Consider the following 17,887-nt stretch of genomic DNA (forward strand, 5'->3'; position numbering starts at 1 on the left):
CCTTACTGCTCTGGTTTAATCTGACCTGAAGACCCAAAAGACTATTTCTGATCACACTGAGTAACACGCGCACACACACAAGTGCACACACACAAGCATGCCAGTATGGAGGGGAGGAGCACAAAATACATAGGTTTTGAATTGTCGCCCACGTTTTGATGCGCACTCACCTGGTGTGTTACTGGTTCACTTCCCTTCCACGTGATCACACTGCATGCGCGTGTATGAGACGATCATCAATGTGTACATGTCGAATGATCTGATTCGACAGTATTTTGCACAGCAGCTTTGATGAACTTGTCGTCCAGGCCCCACATGGGGTGTGTGGCTGTGACATGTGCTCACCTGAACGCAGTCACTCACCACGGGGCCAGTTACACAACAGTCATGACTGGGCGGGGCTTACGCTTCTTACGTGTTAACTTGCAATGGTCAGGAAGTGATGCGTTTCTTATATTTCATTTTTCTTCCTAAACCCTCATGAGTGCAAGGAGTGGTCCTCGTGTGCTGTCGAGGAAATAATGTGTTCAATCTTAATGCTCTACCATGGATTCTTTGGTGGGATCTTTCAAAGACGGCTCGTTCCTGGACGTTGTCTAATCCCACTCTGATCCAAAGGTGGCCGCACTAGTCCAGACTTGGCACCTGGCCATGTATCCTCATTTATGGGTTGGGGACGAACTGTAACACACAGCAGTCAATGAAGATTCATGATGATGATCAAGAATATATCGTTTTAAGGGGTTGTGAGGAGGGGGGAGGGGGGAAGGGTGGCTGTAGGGTCATTTGACAGAAGAACACTACTTTATCCCCTGAGCAGCCAAGGCCCTGTCTGTCTGGGGAGAGTTCCCCACCCCCTCCACCCCCCTGCCCCTCCCCCTGCCGTCGCTCTCTCCCAGAGTGCACCTGTCAGATTAGTCCTCCTCCACCATCAGCTGCTGCTCTACATGATCGCCTCCTTAGAGCCCTGAGCCCACCACACTCTCACCTCCATCTGTGTGTGTGTGTGTGTGTGTGTGAGAGAAAGAGAGCGAGAGAGATAGAGAGAGAGAGAGAGAGAGAGAGAGAGAGAGAGAGAGAGAGAGAGAGAGAGAGAGAGAGAGAGAGAGAGAGAGAGAGAGAGAGAGAAAGAGAGAGAAAGAGAGAGAGAAAGACAGAGAGAGAAAGACAGAGAGAGAGAAAGACAGAGAGAGAGTGTGTGTGATTGTTTGTGTGTGTGTGTGTGTGAGAGAGAGAGAGAGAGAGAGAGAGAGAGAGAGAGAGAGAGAGAGAGAGAGAGAGAGAGAGAGAGAGAGAAGAGAGAAAGAGAGAGAGAAAGACAGAGAGAGAAAGACAGAGAGAGAAAGACAGAGAGAGAGAAAGACAGAGAGAGAGTGTGTGTGATTGTTTGTGTGTGTGTGTGTGTGTGTGTGTGTGAGAGAGAGAGAGAGAGAGAGAGAGAGAGAGAGAGAGAGAGAGAGAGAGAGAGAGAGAGAGAGAGAGAGAGAGAGAGAGAGAGAGAGAAAAGTTACTGTGAGAGAAAAAGTGTGAGCGAAACAGAGAAACCCTCATAAACAAATGGCTGTCCTGTAAAGACAGAAGCTCACAATGATTTTACTATTTACAATATAGAGAGTGTGTGTGTTCATGTGTGTGCACAGTGTTTGTGTCACTATGGTAAAGATGCGTTTCGCCTTCATCTCCTACACCACATCCTATGCTCAAGGATTTGGCACGATGCCATAAACAGCAAGGGCAGCAGGACAAAGAGCAGATGATTAACCCAACCCTCAGATTATTTACAATCCCATGAGGACAGACGGATCATGTTGGCTCAAACCCTTAACAAAAATAGGCTGCTCCTCTGTGTATCTGTGGCAATGGCATTTGATTATCGACTATAATTACCCAGATTACGCACGAGTGATGGATGGAAATCAATATGGCTGCCGTTTAAATTTTCCACCAACCCACTCCGTGCGTCTTCTATATATTATATGACAACATCTAAAGCAAACAAACAGCTGATAACAGTTTCGGGTGGTGATTCAGGAAGAAAACACTCCTGTAAATCTCCCCTTGGGCCAGCGCTCACGTTATTCTGCTCTGGGTTGGCGGGGCGGGACCTCCGTCACTCTAACACGCCTCCCTTCCCGGACAGATTGAATCGAACAGCTGAGGACGCGCGTGTTCAAGCAGAAGGATACACAAGTATCATCACAGCACCACGTTCTCCTGTCCCTGCTTTACCAAAAGCAGTGAAATTGAAGCGAAGGCGAAAACTACGCACAATTGTCGGAGTATTATTTGAATTTTCATCGAATATATCGGGTTTTATCGTGAAGCAAAGCGCCCTGAGTCCCGAAAACTATAAGCAGAATTGGTTGACCTGCTGTGTGAACGACCTTTTTCAGAGAGGAATTGACATCCGAACCCTCGGGGCAGCGTCCTGGAGAAGATTGTTCTGAACAGGACACGAGAAAGAGAGAGGGTGGACGAAACGAAGTCAGAGTGCTGTGGTTGAACGGTGGAGCTGTCATGTATTCTGCTTGTGCAGAGTGGGATTAACATAACGCATGTAATGCGGAGTGCCGAACTGTCATACGCGGGTGATGCAGTCAGTCGGGAGATGTGCAGCGGGGAGAAGTGAGCGTCGACCCGGGCACTCTGCAGTGTAAAAGCGAGGTAGCAGGATTGCTGCTGGATTCGTCAAGCTGCCTGTCAACATCGGGATTTTCCATTTTCTCTAATGTCTTTTATATATTTCGATGATTCTCGTGTATTCATGACAGAAGGTGTTCGTTTGGGGGAAACGCACCACTGAACAAAGGATTTATGAAAAACAATCACTATAACCCAATCCTGGCATCCTAAAAGCAGTCTCGACATAGGCTTATTAAATCGTTGTAAGGAAACTCCATCTGATCGTTCTTCTTGAACGGGTTGAACAATTTGATAGGGACGCATGAATACTTGATCGGCCGTCGGGGGAACGTGAATGGAGAGTGCCAACGCAGACCCAGCAAGAGGGCTCAAATTCGAAATGTGACATTTTCCAATAGCACCAAATAATTACACGTGCATTCAACAATCGTTTCAACCGAATTTGTTTACATCGCTGAAGGTAGGCAACGTTACCACAATTCCCCATGAGTATGGATCGATCAGAGGAGGAGGAGGCGGGGGGGTCGTCGAGATAGAGAGAGAACTGATTGGCATGCATGTTTTGTGAGCCTTATTGACATGATCATTTTAACCGGATGCTACTAGAGATTAGAATCTATCACCTTTGCTGTGCTTGTGATAAAGTGGGCTATTTCTGTGTTCATTGCCGGTGAAGTGGAAGTTGCACCGTTGACAGTCTTGTGAGATTGGTGATGGCGGTGCACCAGATGCGGGGTTTAAATATGTAAGCTCGCTCGGGGGCCTGGTATTTGCTGGAGGCTCAAAGGGCACGTCCACAGCAGACCCTGTTGTTTGGGAAATGTAAGTTTACGCGCAAAGCTTGCGCGCACAGTCTTGACCTGTGTAGAAAAACAGACCCCATGCAGGTAACGACATCAACGTGTAATTCTCAGATGAAGTCAGTGGATCCATTAACCATGTCTTTTTACTTATTTGTAATTGTGTGAACCTGGAGATGCCTTTTACGAAATCGGATGTTTTGTTGTAATTTGGGGTTTACTTTCTTATTACATTATGCTTAGATCTGTTTTTGGAGGGGTCACATGATGTCCATGAGTGTTTGAAAAGATTCGACCCCTCCACACACACACACACACCGGGCATCGAAGACTCAGTTCTGATTTTATCTAGGATTTGAGATCACCCTTACCCTGCTTACAATGGGCCTGGCCCTCGTCCCTCACACAAACAATCTCTTCTGGAAGCCCCGTGGACCCTCCCATTTGGTCAGCATTGTTGGGGGATGGGGGGATTGGAGGGGGGGGGGGGGGGGCAGGGGCAGGTTGGTGTGGTAGGGTGGGGTGAGACTCCTGTCTGAATGAAGAACATTCTCTAAATAGGTATCTGCCTAAAGGTGAGACTTCAGGTCAGTTCCTGGCAAGGCCAGCATCTTTTGACCTCTAGTACGCGTGGTGCTGTCCCAGGGTTTGGCAGACTTCTTCACAAGGTTAGTGAATTACACTCAAACAGATTTACTTCAGCACACTACAAGACACATGAGTGGAGGGTTGTTGCTTGGCAACATGGACTTGGCTTGTCACTTTTTTCAATGTCCCATTTCTAAGTCATTATTATAATGTTGTTTTCCAGCCCGATGCCTCTAATGCTGTGTAGTTGTGGTTCTAATTGTATCAGGTCCAGTTAGAACGCCCCTGGGCATGTTTGAGTGGGTTTTGTGTTCTGTCATAAATCAATACAAGCAGTATAGACGAGAGTAGTTTATTCTGAGCTTCTGATTTTCATGACACAGTTGGTCTTTCAAGGCTCTCGGGGGACTTGATGCTACACCCCAAGGCCCTTTAACCATATGCGCTGTGTGTGTTTCTGTGTGTGTGCGGGGGTGTGTGTGTGTGTGTGTGTGTGCGTGCATGTGCTTTCTCTCATGTGCCAACCATGTGGATCTGGTATATCCCATGCATGTGAACATGTGAAGAGTGGGTATATGTGTCTGCATGCGTTTCTTATATTGAGGTAAACGTCCAACTCTCTTTCTGCATTTGCACACACGTTTGTGTGCGTGCGTGCGTGGCTCAAGGCGGCAGCTCGTCTCGGTGACATAAGAGGAGGCTCGTTTCCAAGCTCGAGCTTCCTCCGCACATCCTGCTCTCTTCTTTCCCCCCTCCCTTCCTTCCTCCTCTCCTCTCCTTCCCCTCCTCTTGACATTCTTTCCTCCCATCTTTCGTCCTCTTCCTCCTCCCTGTGCCTCAGCAGTCCACCATCCGAAGGACCGTCACAATCCCGATCTCCCCTGAGCCCCTGCGACCCGAACCACGCATCCTACATCTCCTTTCATCCAGGATGAACGATCTGTGTTGATTGAATCACATGGAGGAGGAACACACAAGGCCTTAGTCTGAACGATTGTGCCCTCCAGTTGCTCTCTTCCGACCTCTTTGGTCTCCACAGAGGAGGTTCGTCAGTGTGCGTGTGTAATGGGGGGGGGGGGGGTGAGATTAAACATTCGGACTGTTAACTGCCAAGTCAATTAGCATATGGTCACGCTGTGTGCCCAGTCCCATGTTAATGAGACCTAATTACCCAGGCTAGAGATGCCTTGAGAGGAGGGAGGGGCCGAGGGAATAGCTACACACATACACACACACACCCTGGAGGGATGGAGTGAAGGGGCCACCTCTGTTTTTCAATCACGCCTTTCAATCTCATTCTCTTTTCTCTCTCTCACGCACACCCTCTCACACACCCGTTTCTCACCGCCCTCCCCTCTCCCTCTTTTCCCACTCACTTCCTCCTCTCTTCTCCCGTTCTTTCTTTCTCTCTGTCTCTCTTTCTTTTCTATGCTTCTCGAATGATGCTGTGTGTTTGTCTGTCAGTCCCAGCTGTGGGGTGCATCCGACGTCAGTCCCCAGGGATGAGATGCGTCGCCTCTGTCGGGTCTCCACCTTTCTCCTCCCTCGCGTCCGGTGAAAAGACACTCCTCCAGGTCTTTGGAGATGGAGATCACGAGGATTGGCGACCCGCTCTGCATGGAGCGAGGTCAGCCTCAAAGCTATCGCAACCCTTAGAATCAGAACCATGAGAAGCTTGCTGTTGACCTTCATTCTCCCATGGCCTCTTTATTTGAACTTTGACCCCTCTCTCTGACCCCCCTCCCCCTGTCTTTAAGTTAATTTGGAATATTATTCAAATGCATCCTTCCAGCCACCCTTTCTTGGTGGAAAGCTAAGTGATTCAGAGCTCTGTGGAAGTTCATATTTTGTTGCAGACCAATAATGTCAGAAAATACGTTACTTTAACCCTTGTGTTATCTTCAGGTCATTCTGACCCATCAGTGATTGTGACCCACCGTGGTATTGTGACAACTTTACCGCATACAAAAACAAAGTGAAGCATTTTCTTTTAACCGTTGGGCTGTCTCAGACCCCCCACATTGCGAAGGTTAAAATAAAATTATTTTTATTTGTATTGGGTAAACACAACGATGGTTCGTTATGAACCTTTGGGTCATGTGACCCGAAGGCAGCACAAGGGTTAAAGAAAGGGAGAACGCAAGGATGAGTTTGTGGACCATTGAATTTAGGCCCTAGACTTGACCCATGGAAAATTGGCAATGTATATTACTCCAGTTACAGAACAACATGTAGCATTAGCCTTAAAATGGGCCCTGGGGCAGTAGATGTGTGTGAGTGTGTGTGTGTGTGCGTGGTGGGGATTTGGATTTGGGGGTCAGAACAGGCAGACACCAGGACAGCTTTTCTCTTTGGCCCCGGAAGTGTCCTTCTGACCCTAACATCTGCCTGCGCCCACATCTGGATCACCGTCTTAGAATACACAAACATATTACACTGTTATCACATGAATATGAATGGAGGGGATGGGTGCAAAGAAGAGGACAGGATTAGAGAGAGAAACAGATACATACATACACACACACACTGAAAGAGAGGGAGAGACACACACACAAAGACACACACACACACACCCCCACAGGGTGAGGGAGTGGAGGGATGCTCGTCAAAATGTAATGATCTGGCCAGTTATCATGACGGTAATTAGCCAGCATCTGGCGGTGCCCTAGTCTCAGGGATGAGGCCGGGGAAGGTAATCACACAGGAAGGATGACTCTCTGCCATGGCAGGGCATCTAGTTCAGTTGACTAAATATAAAAATTGACGAAATTCCTATTCGAATATGACATAAGGAATGTCTATAGGTATGATATAGGAAAATATCTTCATTCACAGAAATGGTGATCATGTACGTATTGTTTTCAAAACCCAATGTCGTCATGCCATCAGACCCTCGAACGCCACAAAAGGGTTAACCACACAGTGAACACATCGATAAGGAATGACACCAGCCTGTATTCAATACGGTACAGACAGCCATGTGCTGACTGCAGCAACCACCAACAGTGGGTGGGTGTGTCAATGGTGGCTGCATTAAGTGTCCACAAATGGGTGGATCAAGCCCATGTCAAAGGGGTGTGGGTTTATGTGTGTGCATGTTCTTTGTGGATTTGATCATTAAAAACAAGCGTGTGTGTGTGTGTGTGTGTAGGAACCATCCCTCTGGTTCTGAGGAGCCTTAGTAACAGCAACAATAGCAGCTATGATGCAGAACTAGCAAGAGCTGGATCCTTTCCCTATTATATAAGAGGACAGGGGGAAGAAAAGAGGGAAGGGGAAGGAGTGAGGGAGCAAGAGAGGGAGAGAGGGAGAGAGAAGACAGGGAATGAAAGCAGAAACGGAGGGATTGAGAAGAGGGGGTAAGAGAGCGGAGAGGGAGGGAGAGAGAAGACAGGGAAAGAGAGGAAGGGAGAAGAGAGCGAGTGGAGATGAAACGGGAGGGTAGGGAGGTGGGAGCGAGGCAGGCAACGAGAGAGGGAAAGAGAGGGAGAGATTGGTTTGGAAGAGGCGCACGGAGGAAAAGGATGGGTTGTGATTGGGTAACGGGGAAAGAGGGAAAGACAGGGAGGGAGGGAGGCGCATCGTTCACAGCACATCTTCAAATGTGGCAGAGAGATGAGACTGCTCCACGAGGGGTGGGGAGGGTTTGGTGGGGGGGAGAGGGGGGGGGGGGGCGCAGCTCCAAACGAAGAGAGGATTTAAATGTAGGCGAGGACGGACATGGCTGCGTGGAGGGAGACGGAGAGAGAGAGGAGAAGAGAGAGGGGAGGACATAGCTCTGACATCTCAAGTTCTTTTAGTTGGGTTTCATGGGAAAGAAAGGCCATGGGCTGTCCTCTTCTACGTGACTCATGTCAAAGAGGGAGAGAGAGACAGAGAGAGCTAATGTGTATATGTGTGTAACTGGCAGCTCTCTGGGTACATGTACCTCCTCCAGTCCCCAGAAGATCACCAGTGTGTTAGTCTCTACCATCTGTGCTCCGGTGATTAACTGCATGCGTGTGAGCAGACGTGTGTCAAGTTATAGATTTTTCACACACAGTCCTGCTTGCTTACTCTCTCTCTCTCTCTCTCTCTCTCTCTCTCTCTCTCTCTCTCTCTCTCTCTCTCTCTCTCTCTCACCTGTCGTTCAAGGTCTTCTGCAGATATGTGCTTCACAGTCCCTGTCAGAATAAGCAAAGAATGAAAAGAGAGAGAGAGGACTGAAAAACACTCTGCAGGCCCCTCGATTCTCGCTCCCCCACTCTCTTTCTCATTCTCCTTCTCTCTCCCCCTCTCTCTCTCTTTATTATCTTTGCGTTTTGCTCCTCTCTTACAGAGCTGGGGCGTAACCATGGTTATCAGGGGCTCAGCCAGAAAACAACATGGTGTGAGAAGCGAATGCAGCACCCTTGGTTTGGCGTGTGTGTGTGTGTGGCATGTGTGTATGTCCATGATGGCGTGTACTTGCATACATGTGTGTGTTTTTGTGCGAGTGTGTACGTCTATGAGAGTGTGAGCGTGTATGTAGTTGCATGTGTGTGGGGTGTGAATTAGCGTGTGTGTGTGTGTGTGTGTGTGTGTGTGTGTGTGTAGTGTGAGTTGTGTGTAGGTGAGAGCTGTGTTTAGGTGACTCATCCCTCTAAAAGCACTGATTGATGTTAATGTAGCCCAGCAATATCCAGAGGCTGTTTGTTGCTGCTGCTTTACAAGGTGGAAGAAGAGAGACTGGAGGTTTGGGGTGAACATTTTGGTAATAGGGGTGAAGGAAGTGATTGAAGGGTTTGCAAAGCCTTACATTACATTTACATTTAGTCATTTAGCAGATGCTCTTATCCAGAGCGACTTACAGTAAGTACAGGGTCATTCCCAAAGCAAGTAGGGTGAAGTGCCTTGCCCAAGGACACAACGTCATTTCGCACTGCCGGGGAATCGAACCAGCAACCTTCTGATTACTAGCCCGATTCCCTAACCGCTCAGCCACCTGACATTAAACGCACATTCACATGCACAGGACATTAGAGACATTTCACATATTACACACACACCCTCTGAACCGTGAAAGCAAACTTGCATATTAAAGCTCACATCACGTAAACAGCCCCTGAGTTAAAAATGCTAAAATAGAGTGTGCAGGCAGGCACTTCAAAGGCTGCTCAATTAATGACTGGAGCTACTCTAGGGATATAACACTGTCTGTAAGCACACACATACCCACACATTAAAAAAATCTCTCACAAGAAAACACAAACACCTCTGATCCAGGGATGGGCTGCCATGACAACCATCTGGACCTCTGCCAATCACAGTAGCCTGCTAACCGGGTATTCAGACATGACCTGTTAACTGTGGCCCAGTTACCTCCAAGAAGAAGACCTTGGCTAACTCTCTTCTCTTCATGTCCTGAGCAACAAGCCAGTCTACAGGGGGTTTGTCTCAGTTAAGGGTGATACATGCACTCCTCGTGCACTTGCATTCCCCAAACATAGTTGGATAGATCACAACACAAACACACATCGTCTTGTCTGGAATTGGAAAAGGCTTGTTCACCTCACAGCCTCACAGCAGTTCCTATTGAAGTTGAATTCATGACAGTAGCACTGTCAGAGCACCAGCAGTTTTGAAGCTCATTGTGTGTAACGATTGTGTATTAAATTAAGTAAAGTCATGTAATACATTACTAAGTAAACGGCATGATTGATGTGATTGGCCCAGATGTCAACTTCAGTGGGCCCATGTCTGCAGTAGGCTGGGGCCACCTGCTGAACCTGGGTCATCCCATAATAGTCTGTAGGGATGGATAAAGGGAAGCCAAATCCGTTTCCTAAGTAGGAAACACCAGTTTGTGGATGGACTTGATTATTTCAGTTCAGTTCTCCTTAGGTGTCTCTCTGAAGCCATCTAATGGAGGACAGCCAAGTGGCCTTTATGTGGCATGTAAATATTATGTTACAGGCTATTTCTGTAGTGGTGCTGTAGGCTAAATATTCTGGTCATGACCATTAAGGTAAATTGGAGAGGTAGGTTCAAGCTAGCTACTGTACCAGGAAGCCCACCAACACTAAAGTCTCTCATGGGAGACATACCTCTGTGTGTGTGTGTGTGTGTGTGTGTGTGGGGGGGGGGGTATTAGTGTGTGTCAACAGTAATATGATACATGAGGATGTAGAAGTCTGAGGTAGCTCGGAAAGTATGTGCAAAAGTTCAGTGACATATTTTGTTGGAGACACACAGTTGTTGTGGACTGTAACTAGGCCTGCTCAAATCTGTTTGCTTCTATTTGTGTGTGTGTGTGTGTGTGTGTGTGAGTGAGTGTGTGAGAGAGAGAGAGAGAGAGAGAGAGACAGAGAGACAGAGAGAGAGAGTGTCAGCCTTGTAAGCTGCTCAAACTACAAAACAGTGCAGTGTCTGTTGTAATTTGACAGACACAAACACAGTGATGATCAGCTTGGAAAGAATGCATATCCAAGAGCTGGAGGTGTGATGGGTACATGCCTGTGTGTTTTGTGTGTGTGTGTGTGTGTGTGTAAGATCTGGGAAAAAAGGAAAGTGATCAAAACAGGCAGTTGAATTTTGCTGAATCACTGCTGTCTCTGGTTTTCAAAAGCTGCTCTATTTTAAAGTGTGTGTATGCGCGTCAAGTGACTGAGTGCGTTTGTATTATGTATGCCTGTCTCGCTGCCTACATATTAGTTAGCCTACACAGCTGGTCCACTGAGATGTTCGTTGAAGAGAATTCTCTGTTCTTGCCTCATATCACTGTTCTCTTGAAAGCATGCATGACTATATACCCATCTACTTTGATAAAAGAACCTTGCTGCTCCTGCTGTGTCTGTTTCTGAATATCAAACCTCTGACATTCAGCTGCTACCAGACGCCTCTGGATGATTCAAATGTAGAGACAACTTATTGAATCCCTACTTATGTCCGTGTGTTGTGTCACACTGTGATGCTGGGTTTTTGTGAGGTGTCTCTGTCACGGAATAGTGTTTCCGTCACAACGATGATTTGTTGTGATGATCTGTTTAGATGGTTTCCATCTAAACAGTTTGTCAGGTCAACTGTGTTGTTGTTGTTACTCACTGGAAGAGGTTTTTGAGAGGTTGTCCGTACGTTTTGTTTAGTAGCATTTGGTAGCAGAAATGACACTGTCTTTTCTCTCTCTTGCTCTCCTTTTCTCTCTCCTCTCAGACATGGCGTTCCTCCCTATCCTTCTCGTCCTCCTCCTCTCCGTTGCCCGGCGCGCAAGCTGCCAGGACTACGACGAGGAAGGGAGTTCCTCTGTGCCGCGGGGCTGCGGCTGGGGTCTGGTCCGCCCCTACACGCTCCTATGCGACCTGGACTCCATCTGGGGAGTGGCCGTGGAATCCGTGGCGGCCGGCGGCGCCCTGGCGTCCGTCCTGCTGGGCCTGGTCCTGCTGTGTCGCCTCCGCCACGTGAGCGAGGCCGAGAAGCGCAGCGGCGTGGGCCCCATCCTCCTCCTCCTGCTTGGCATCCTGGGACTGTTCGGCCTGAGCTTCGCCTACCTGATCGAGCAGGACGAGCAGCTGTGCCTGCTCCGCCGCGCCCTCTGGGGCCTCCTGTTTGCCGTGTGCTTCTCCTGCCTGCTGGTGCAGGGCGTGCGCCTGCGGAGGCTGGGCCGCGAGAGGCGGAGCCCCGGCGGCTGTGCGCTGACGGGCCTGGCGCTGGGGCTGAGCGCCGTGCAGGGCATCATCGCCGCCGAGTGGCTCCTCCTCACCGTGCTGAGGGAGGGCCGCGCCGCCTGCCAGTACCTCCCCCTGGACTTCTCGTTGGCCTGCAGCTACGTGCTAGCCCTCCTGCTAGCCGCGCTCGCCGCCGCGGGGTTGGCGCTGTGCGGGAAGACCAGGCAGTGGCGTTGTAACGCCATCTGGCTATTGGTGGCCTGCCTGCTGTCCCTCCTCCTATGGGTGGCCTGGGTGGGCTTTTATCTCTACGGCAACGCCTGGCTGGGGAGGTCGCCTGATTGGGACGAGCCGGCGTTGGCGATAGCGCTTGTGGCGCAAGGTTGGCTGCTTCTGCTGTTCCACGCCGTCCCAGAGGCTCACTGCTGCCTGCGGCCCCCGCCCCAACCCACCGCCCCCGACTACTTCGACACGTCGCAGAACTCGTCCCGCATGAGGGAGACCAGCTTCGACGAGGACATCCCCCTGTCCCACAGGCAGTTTGTAGAGAACCAGGGATACAACTTTGACGACAACACTGCAGGTATAGAAAAACTGCTGTATAAAAGGATGTGCATTTGATTTGCCCCACACAAGTAATACAAATCATTCTCACTTGTGTATTTGAAAATATTGAGACTTGTCTGTGATGTTACAGCACACAGGTCCAATGAAGTCCTTAGCTTCAAATGTATATGATCCAGAAGTAGCCAATGGGGTAACAGTAAATAAGGGTTTGGGCAATGCCCAAAAGTGCAGCATGGGGTAGAGTATGCGTGTGAAACTACAGGGTGAATCTAGGCCATTATGAGTAATGGAACAGCAGACATATTACCATATCTGGCTTAAAATACCTCCAATATGAAAGCACAATTCACACAGTGCTGAGAACTACTGTTCTAGTATTTCTGAGTGCAACTTTGAGAGAGAGAGAGAGAGAGAGAGAGAGAGAGAGGGAGAGGGAGAGGGAGAGAAGGAGAGAGGAAGGAAAGAGGGAAAGGGAGAGTGTTTATGTTTGTCAGACAGAGTGCTCAAAGAGAGTAAAAAAAACAAGTGCTCATTTGTGAGTGCGCGTGTGGCGTAAGAAAACAAGCACGTGTTCTGAAGAGTGTGTGTGTGTTTGTGAGGGCTTATTGAGGCCCAATTCACAAGGCTTCCTTGTGTGCATTCAAGGCACCTCTGCCACCTCTGCCACCTCTGTGCCAGGTCTGAGGAGCGGAGGAGGGCACCACAATGGCAACACCGGTCCCCGGCCCAGTGCCCCCTTCCGTAGCAACGTCTACCAGCCCACCGAAATGACCATGATCCTGAATGGTGGAGCGGTGAGTACACCAGCACACTCACAGGTACACACCTATCACACACCTCACGCACTCTACCAGCATGAGGGAGTGTGTTCCCGTATTCGTGTTCGAGCTCGTCTGTGTCCAACGGCACGTGTACGTGTCTATATCTTTGCACATGCTTGTATTGTATGCCTACATGTGTCTGTCTGTCTGTGTGTGTTCTTCTGTGTGCGTGTACATGCACGTCTATATGCAAGTGTGTGTGTATGCATGAGTGTGTATGCCTGTAGGCGTATATGTATGGCTGCGACTGTGTGTGTTTGGATGCCTATAAAGGATATGTCATGTGTGTATGCCTCAATGTGTGCATGTCCCAGAGTGTGTATGCCCTAGCGTGTGGATGCCCTTCTGTGTGTGTGTGTGTGTGTGTGTGTGTCTGAGAGGAAGGGGGAGTGTGCTGCAGCACTATCAGTGGTGTGAGTGATGCAGCTGTGTCCCGGAGGCTGGCAGCTCCTCTGTTGTCCCAGGATGGATGGGCACAGTGGCGGGCGCAGGTGACTGCCCCTCTATAAATACACCGGAGCGGGCCCCCGGCCAGGGAACGCTCTGGGAACGCTCTGGGAACGCTCTGGGAACGTCGACCTGCCATCCCAGTCGTCTCCCAGTCAGAGTTTGAAGAGTTGGCTTCTCCCTCGCATTAGAGCAGTCATGCTAATGTTGTTATTGTGGAAGGAGGAGCACATGAGGGCTTTTCCCTCCTGAGGAAGTGATGCAGGAAAGTCTGAGGAGCTTAAGAGCTGAGTCATGGGTGTGGGGATGGATCGATGGATGTGTGGGTGTGTCGGTGGATGGGTGGCAGGATAGGTGAGTCAGGTGGCTGAGCGGTTAGGGAACCGGGCTAGTAATCTGAAGGTTGCCAGTTCGATTCCGGCCGTGTCAAATGACGTTGTGTCCTTGGGCAAGGCACTTCACCCTACTTGCCTCGGGGGGAATGTCCCTGTACTTACTGTAAGTCGCTCTGGATAAGAGCGTCTGCTTAATGACTAAATGTAGGTGGGTGGGTGACTGGATGGTTGGATGGGTGACTGGATAGTTGGATGGATGGGTGGATGGATGGAATGGAGATAGACAGGCAGACAGAAAGTATGTTTGTGTGAGAGAGGGACTAGGGAGTGGGATCGAGGCGACACACTGTCTTTGTGTTTATTGTGCTGTCCATCGTGTGTCTGTGTGCACATACAGTGTGTGTGTGTGTGTTGAACATGCAGGGCATTTGTGTTGACTAACGCTCTGTGCCCCCCCCCTCCCCCCCCCCCCCCCCCCCTACACACAGGTCCCCTCCGCCCCTCCGACCTACACAGGTAGACAGCTGTGGTAAGGGGGTAGCCTGGAAGAGAGGATGGGGAAGAGAGAAGAGGAAAGAAGAGGAGAGATGAGCGAGAGGACTCACACACACACACACACACACACACATACACACACAGGAGCAGTCCTGTGGGGAGGACTTTGACATGGATCCCCACCTCCACCACTGTGTGTGTGAGTGTATGTGTGTATGGTGAGAGACTGAGCCTTTACACACGCGTGTGTCAATCAATCTGGTTGTGTGGGAAGGAGAACAGGGAATGGAGGACAGAGCTCGTCTGAATCTTTGAAGTGTTCTGTCAGAGATTTAAGACTCCCTGATAGAAAACTAAAAAATCTAAACATTTGGCAACACAACAGACAACAAAGCCAAAATGGAAAATGAACAAAATAAAATTGTAGCAGGACATGACATTGTTGGCAGTTGTGTTGTCTCCAATTCTTTTGTTCATCTGAGACTACGAACCACTGTATAATCTGTAGTAAAACTGTGAAGCCTTCCTGTCTTGTCCTGTCTGTCTCTGTTGAGATATTCAGTCTTATGTTTTCAGCTTCTGATGGCACATCTTTGGCTCTGCTCTCCATCCTTGCTCTAGGTGGACAACACCTCCCCAACAAAGCAGTCATTCAGCACATGGCCAGTTTAGATTCAAGATTGAACTCCCCCAAACAATCCAGCCGTGTGTGTGTGTGTGTGTGTGTGTGTGTGTGTGTGGGTGTGTGTGTGTAAGTGTTTGTGTTCTCGGAACAAAAAAGGATCTTGGACCCCCTCTTTACCCTTTCAAGGTGACCTAATCCAGCCTGTATACTCTGAATTGGCAAATGTCTTTATCTCTGGTCGGCTTTGCTCTGTTAATATTGGATCCTAGGTTCCACCTACATTCTACTCCCAATCTTCTCCACCTTGCACGGACTACTCCCTCCTCAGAGCTAACTGAACCATGAACCCCTTTTCGGACCTCAGCCGACACGAGACACCCAACCTGGGGGGGTCGCCTAGAGGGCGGGGCCAAGCTGCTACTGGATGGACAGTGGGAAGGGGTTCTTGATTGGACGGTGGCTATGTCAGTCAGGGGGAGGAGGAGGAGGTGGTGGAGGGGTGTGTGTGTGTGTGTTTCTAGGTCAAACTTGTGCTCGGCAGTAGTCTCCTGTGACCAGTGACTGTCTGAAGCAGCCGGAGACACTGTCACTTTATATAAGAGGGAACTAGAGCAAGGAGATGGCTCCCTTTTGACGCTTTTCTGTTCTTGCGCTTGTGTGAGAATGAGGGTGCTTGTGGGGGTTGTGATCACATCAGTGATAGGAGACCCCAGCACAAGCAGCCAGTGCATGGCCCCCTTCCTCCAGTCTAACCCCCAGCCAGGCTGGGAACCAGAGACACTGTAGACAGTTACATTTCCCAGCCCCCATATATTGTGACTGCCTATATTAAGCGCAATGGCCAAAGTGTGTGTGCAAGGAGTCTAGGAGCTTGTAAAAATCACATATACTGTGTGTGTGAGAGGGTGAGTGAAAGAGAAAATAATTAATATACTTGGGGGAAGGACTAGCAAAGGAAAGGAGGATGGGTGTAGGAAGACAAACAAGATACTGGAGGAAGAGAGGAGCCTGGGATTTCCTTCAGTCAACCCCCCCCTACCCCCATCTGTGTCAGAAAATGGCTCCTTCCCTTTGGCGTGTGAACGTGAGTTGGCAGTGCTGCTTTGTGCTGTCCTTCTTATCTGGAGGAACCTCTCTCTCTCCCTCCTTCGTCTGTGGTTAGCTAGCTAATTTTTGTGCCAAGAAGGACTCTTGCTACAAGCTGGGTCTCAATTTCAACACCCCCTTCCCAAAACCCCATATAGCTACCAGCCATCTTAGATGCTGTGTACATAGTAGTGCTGTAAAGCTTGTTGGGTATTTCCTTTTTTTATGAAGTAGAGAAGTTTGTAGACACCAGACTAATATTAAACCACTGGAGATCTGATTACTGTAACCCATTTTTTTATTCTAATTTTTGGGGGCTTTGTGAATGGATTTCGAGATTTCTGTTCAAATCTTTTTGGTTTTGTCATATTGCTTCCTCTTTCTCCCTCATTCTATCTCTCTTTCATCTCTCTCGATGGTGTCTTGTTTCCTTTTAATTCAAGCTAGTCTTTTTGGAAATATTCATATTATTTTTTTAATATGCTAGACATGCTTTGTTTCCTTTTAAGCAAATTAATGTTCAAGACAATTACAAATGGTTTTGTCTGTAAGGGATCTGCTGTTATCTTGGTGTGGTTTTCCTTCTCTTAGCAACTTCCTTGGAACCGTCATACAGTAACTCAGTCAAAACACTGTTTGTTATATAAAAGTCAAGGGAGGGAGATTACATTCATTACATTATGCTTCTCGGAATTGTTGTTGTTGTTTTGCACTTCATAGATTATGACTATCTGTGATATTCTAAGGTGAATTCAGAGAGCCATGCAGGGATGGTAGAATGACCTTTGACCCCCACCCTATGGGTATCTCACATGGTGACCCTGGGTATGACCCACTGCCAAGGAAGGACTGATGAGGCAAGGTCAGGAGGTCACGGGTTAATCCGTGTTGGGGGGGGGGGGGGGGGGGGGGGGGGTGGCAGCGGCTGCCTGCCTCAGTAGCTGGAGGTCGAACCAATTGGAATGCTTGCTCAGCCAGACAAGGCCAGGTCAGAGAAGAAAAGGCAGTCCTAGGCAAAGACAGCTTGCCCCCCCCCCCCCCCCTTCTCCCAGGGACAGGCTGTGTTTGAGCTACACTGGGACAGAACCAGGCCGTCTCAGGTTCTAGTTGACCCAGCTACAAGTCTCCGGCCCTGGGTCCCGCAGGCTGTGAAGGAGCCGATCTATGGTGCGTTTGGCAGGTCAACCGTACGGTTACAGTAGAGGATAACTACAACCCCCCCCCCCCCGGAAACGGCTTAAATTCTCATGTTTTCATTCAATGTGGAGTACAGAATAAATACGATGTGACTTAGTAGATTTTGCACTTGTTGACTACCTATCTGTGCATGCTCATCACCATTTCTACATGTGAGACATTTCTCCAACCTACTGTTAAGCTACTAATTCTATTTATGTCAAAGTCATGTGATTTAAAAAAAAAAAAGAGCATATTTTTCAGTGTAACATATGACACAATTTGTGTCTGCTTTCCTGGGTGAGAGTAAGAGATGCAGGTTCTTGAGTTAAAGAACTTCATAATGAGAGGAACTCAGGGGCCCACAGGAACCCACAGGGGTTCTTGTGACATCATCATCAGTGGACCCAAACAGCTCCCTGTCTGTGTGAGAACACAAAAGGAAAAAAAAGAGTACTGACAAATATATATCTTCTTCTCTGTGTTTATAAAGATGGTATAAACTGGTGAGATTTGCACAATATACTGTATGTCAAGTTTGTTGTCCCAGGACAGCCCAACCAAACACCCCTCCTTCCTGAGTTTGTCATGTCCTGCCTGTCCACTCCTGTATTGTCTTGCCTTCAGACTGTTCCATCCGGGGCAGCTGACAGGGGTGGTCTTGGTCTCACAGCTGTGACTG

The 17,887-nt window shown here is 48.9% G+C and overlaps 1 protein-coding gene across 5 annotated transcripts; it reads left to right on the forward strand.

Annotated features, from left to right (window-relative positions):
* Positions 1-2,198: 2,198 nt before the first annotated feature.
* Positions 2,199-14,843, forward strand: gprc5ba (G protein-coupled receptor, class C, group 5, member Ba). 5 transcript variants are annotated; one of them, XM_067232643.1, is made up of 5 exons: positions 2,199-3,103; positions 8,350-8,398; positions 11,202-12,236; positions 12,866-13,038; positions 14,312-14,843. In XM_067232643.1, the coding sequence occupies exons 2-5, from the start codon at positions 8,365-8,367 to the stop codon at positions 14,354-14,356; spliced, it is 1,287 nt and encodes a 428-aa protein (XP_067088744.1). In that variant the 5' UTR covers positions 2,199-3,103; positions 8,350-8,364; the 3' UTR covers positions 14,357-14,843. The 5 variants fall into 5 exon arrangements, with proteins under 5 accessions (XP_067088744.1, XP_067088745.1, XP_067088746.1 ...); XM_067232644.1 differs by having other exon boundaries at positions 12,866-13,014; XM_067232645.1 differs by having other exon boundaries at positions 12,899-13,038.
* Positions 14,844-17,887: the final 3,044 nt, after the last annotated feature.

The sequence above is a fragment of the Osmerus mordax genome, chromosome 3, assembly GCF_038355195.1.
Source record: "Osmerus mordax isolate fOsmMor3 chromosome 3, fOsmMor3.pri, whole genome shotgun sequence".
Lineage (NCBI taxonomy): Eukaryota > Metazoa > Chordata > Actinopteri > Osmeriformes > Osmeridae > Osmerus > Osmerus mordax.

Bases quoted from the DNA above. Each gene is read 5' to 3' on its own strand.
- gprc5ba (XM_067232643.1), top strand. From the start codon at position 8,365: ATGGTTATCAGGGGCTCAGCCAGAAAACAACATG. The intron at 8,399-11,201 runs GTGTGAGAAGCG...CTCTCCTCTCAG, and splicing joins CTCAGCCAGAAAACAACATG to ACATGGCGTTCCTCCCTATC. The intron at 12,237-12,865 runs GTATAGAAAAAC...TGTGCATTCAAG, and splicing joins CTTTGACGACAACACTGCAG to GCACCTCTGCCACCTCTGCC.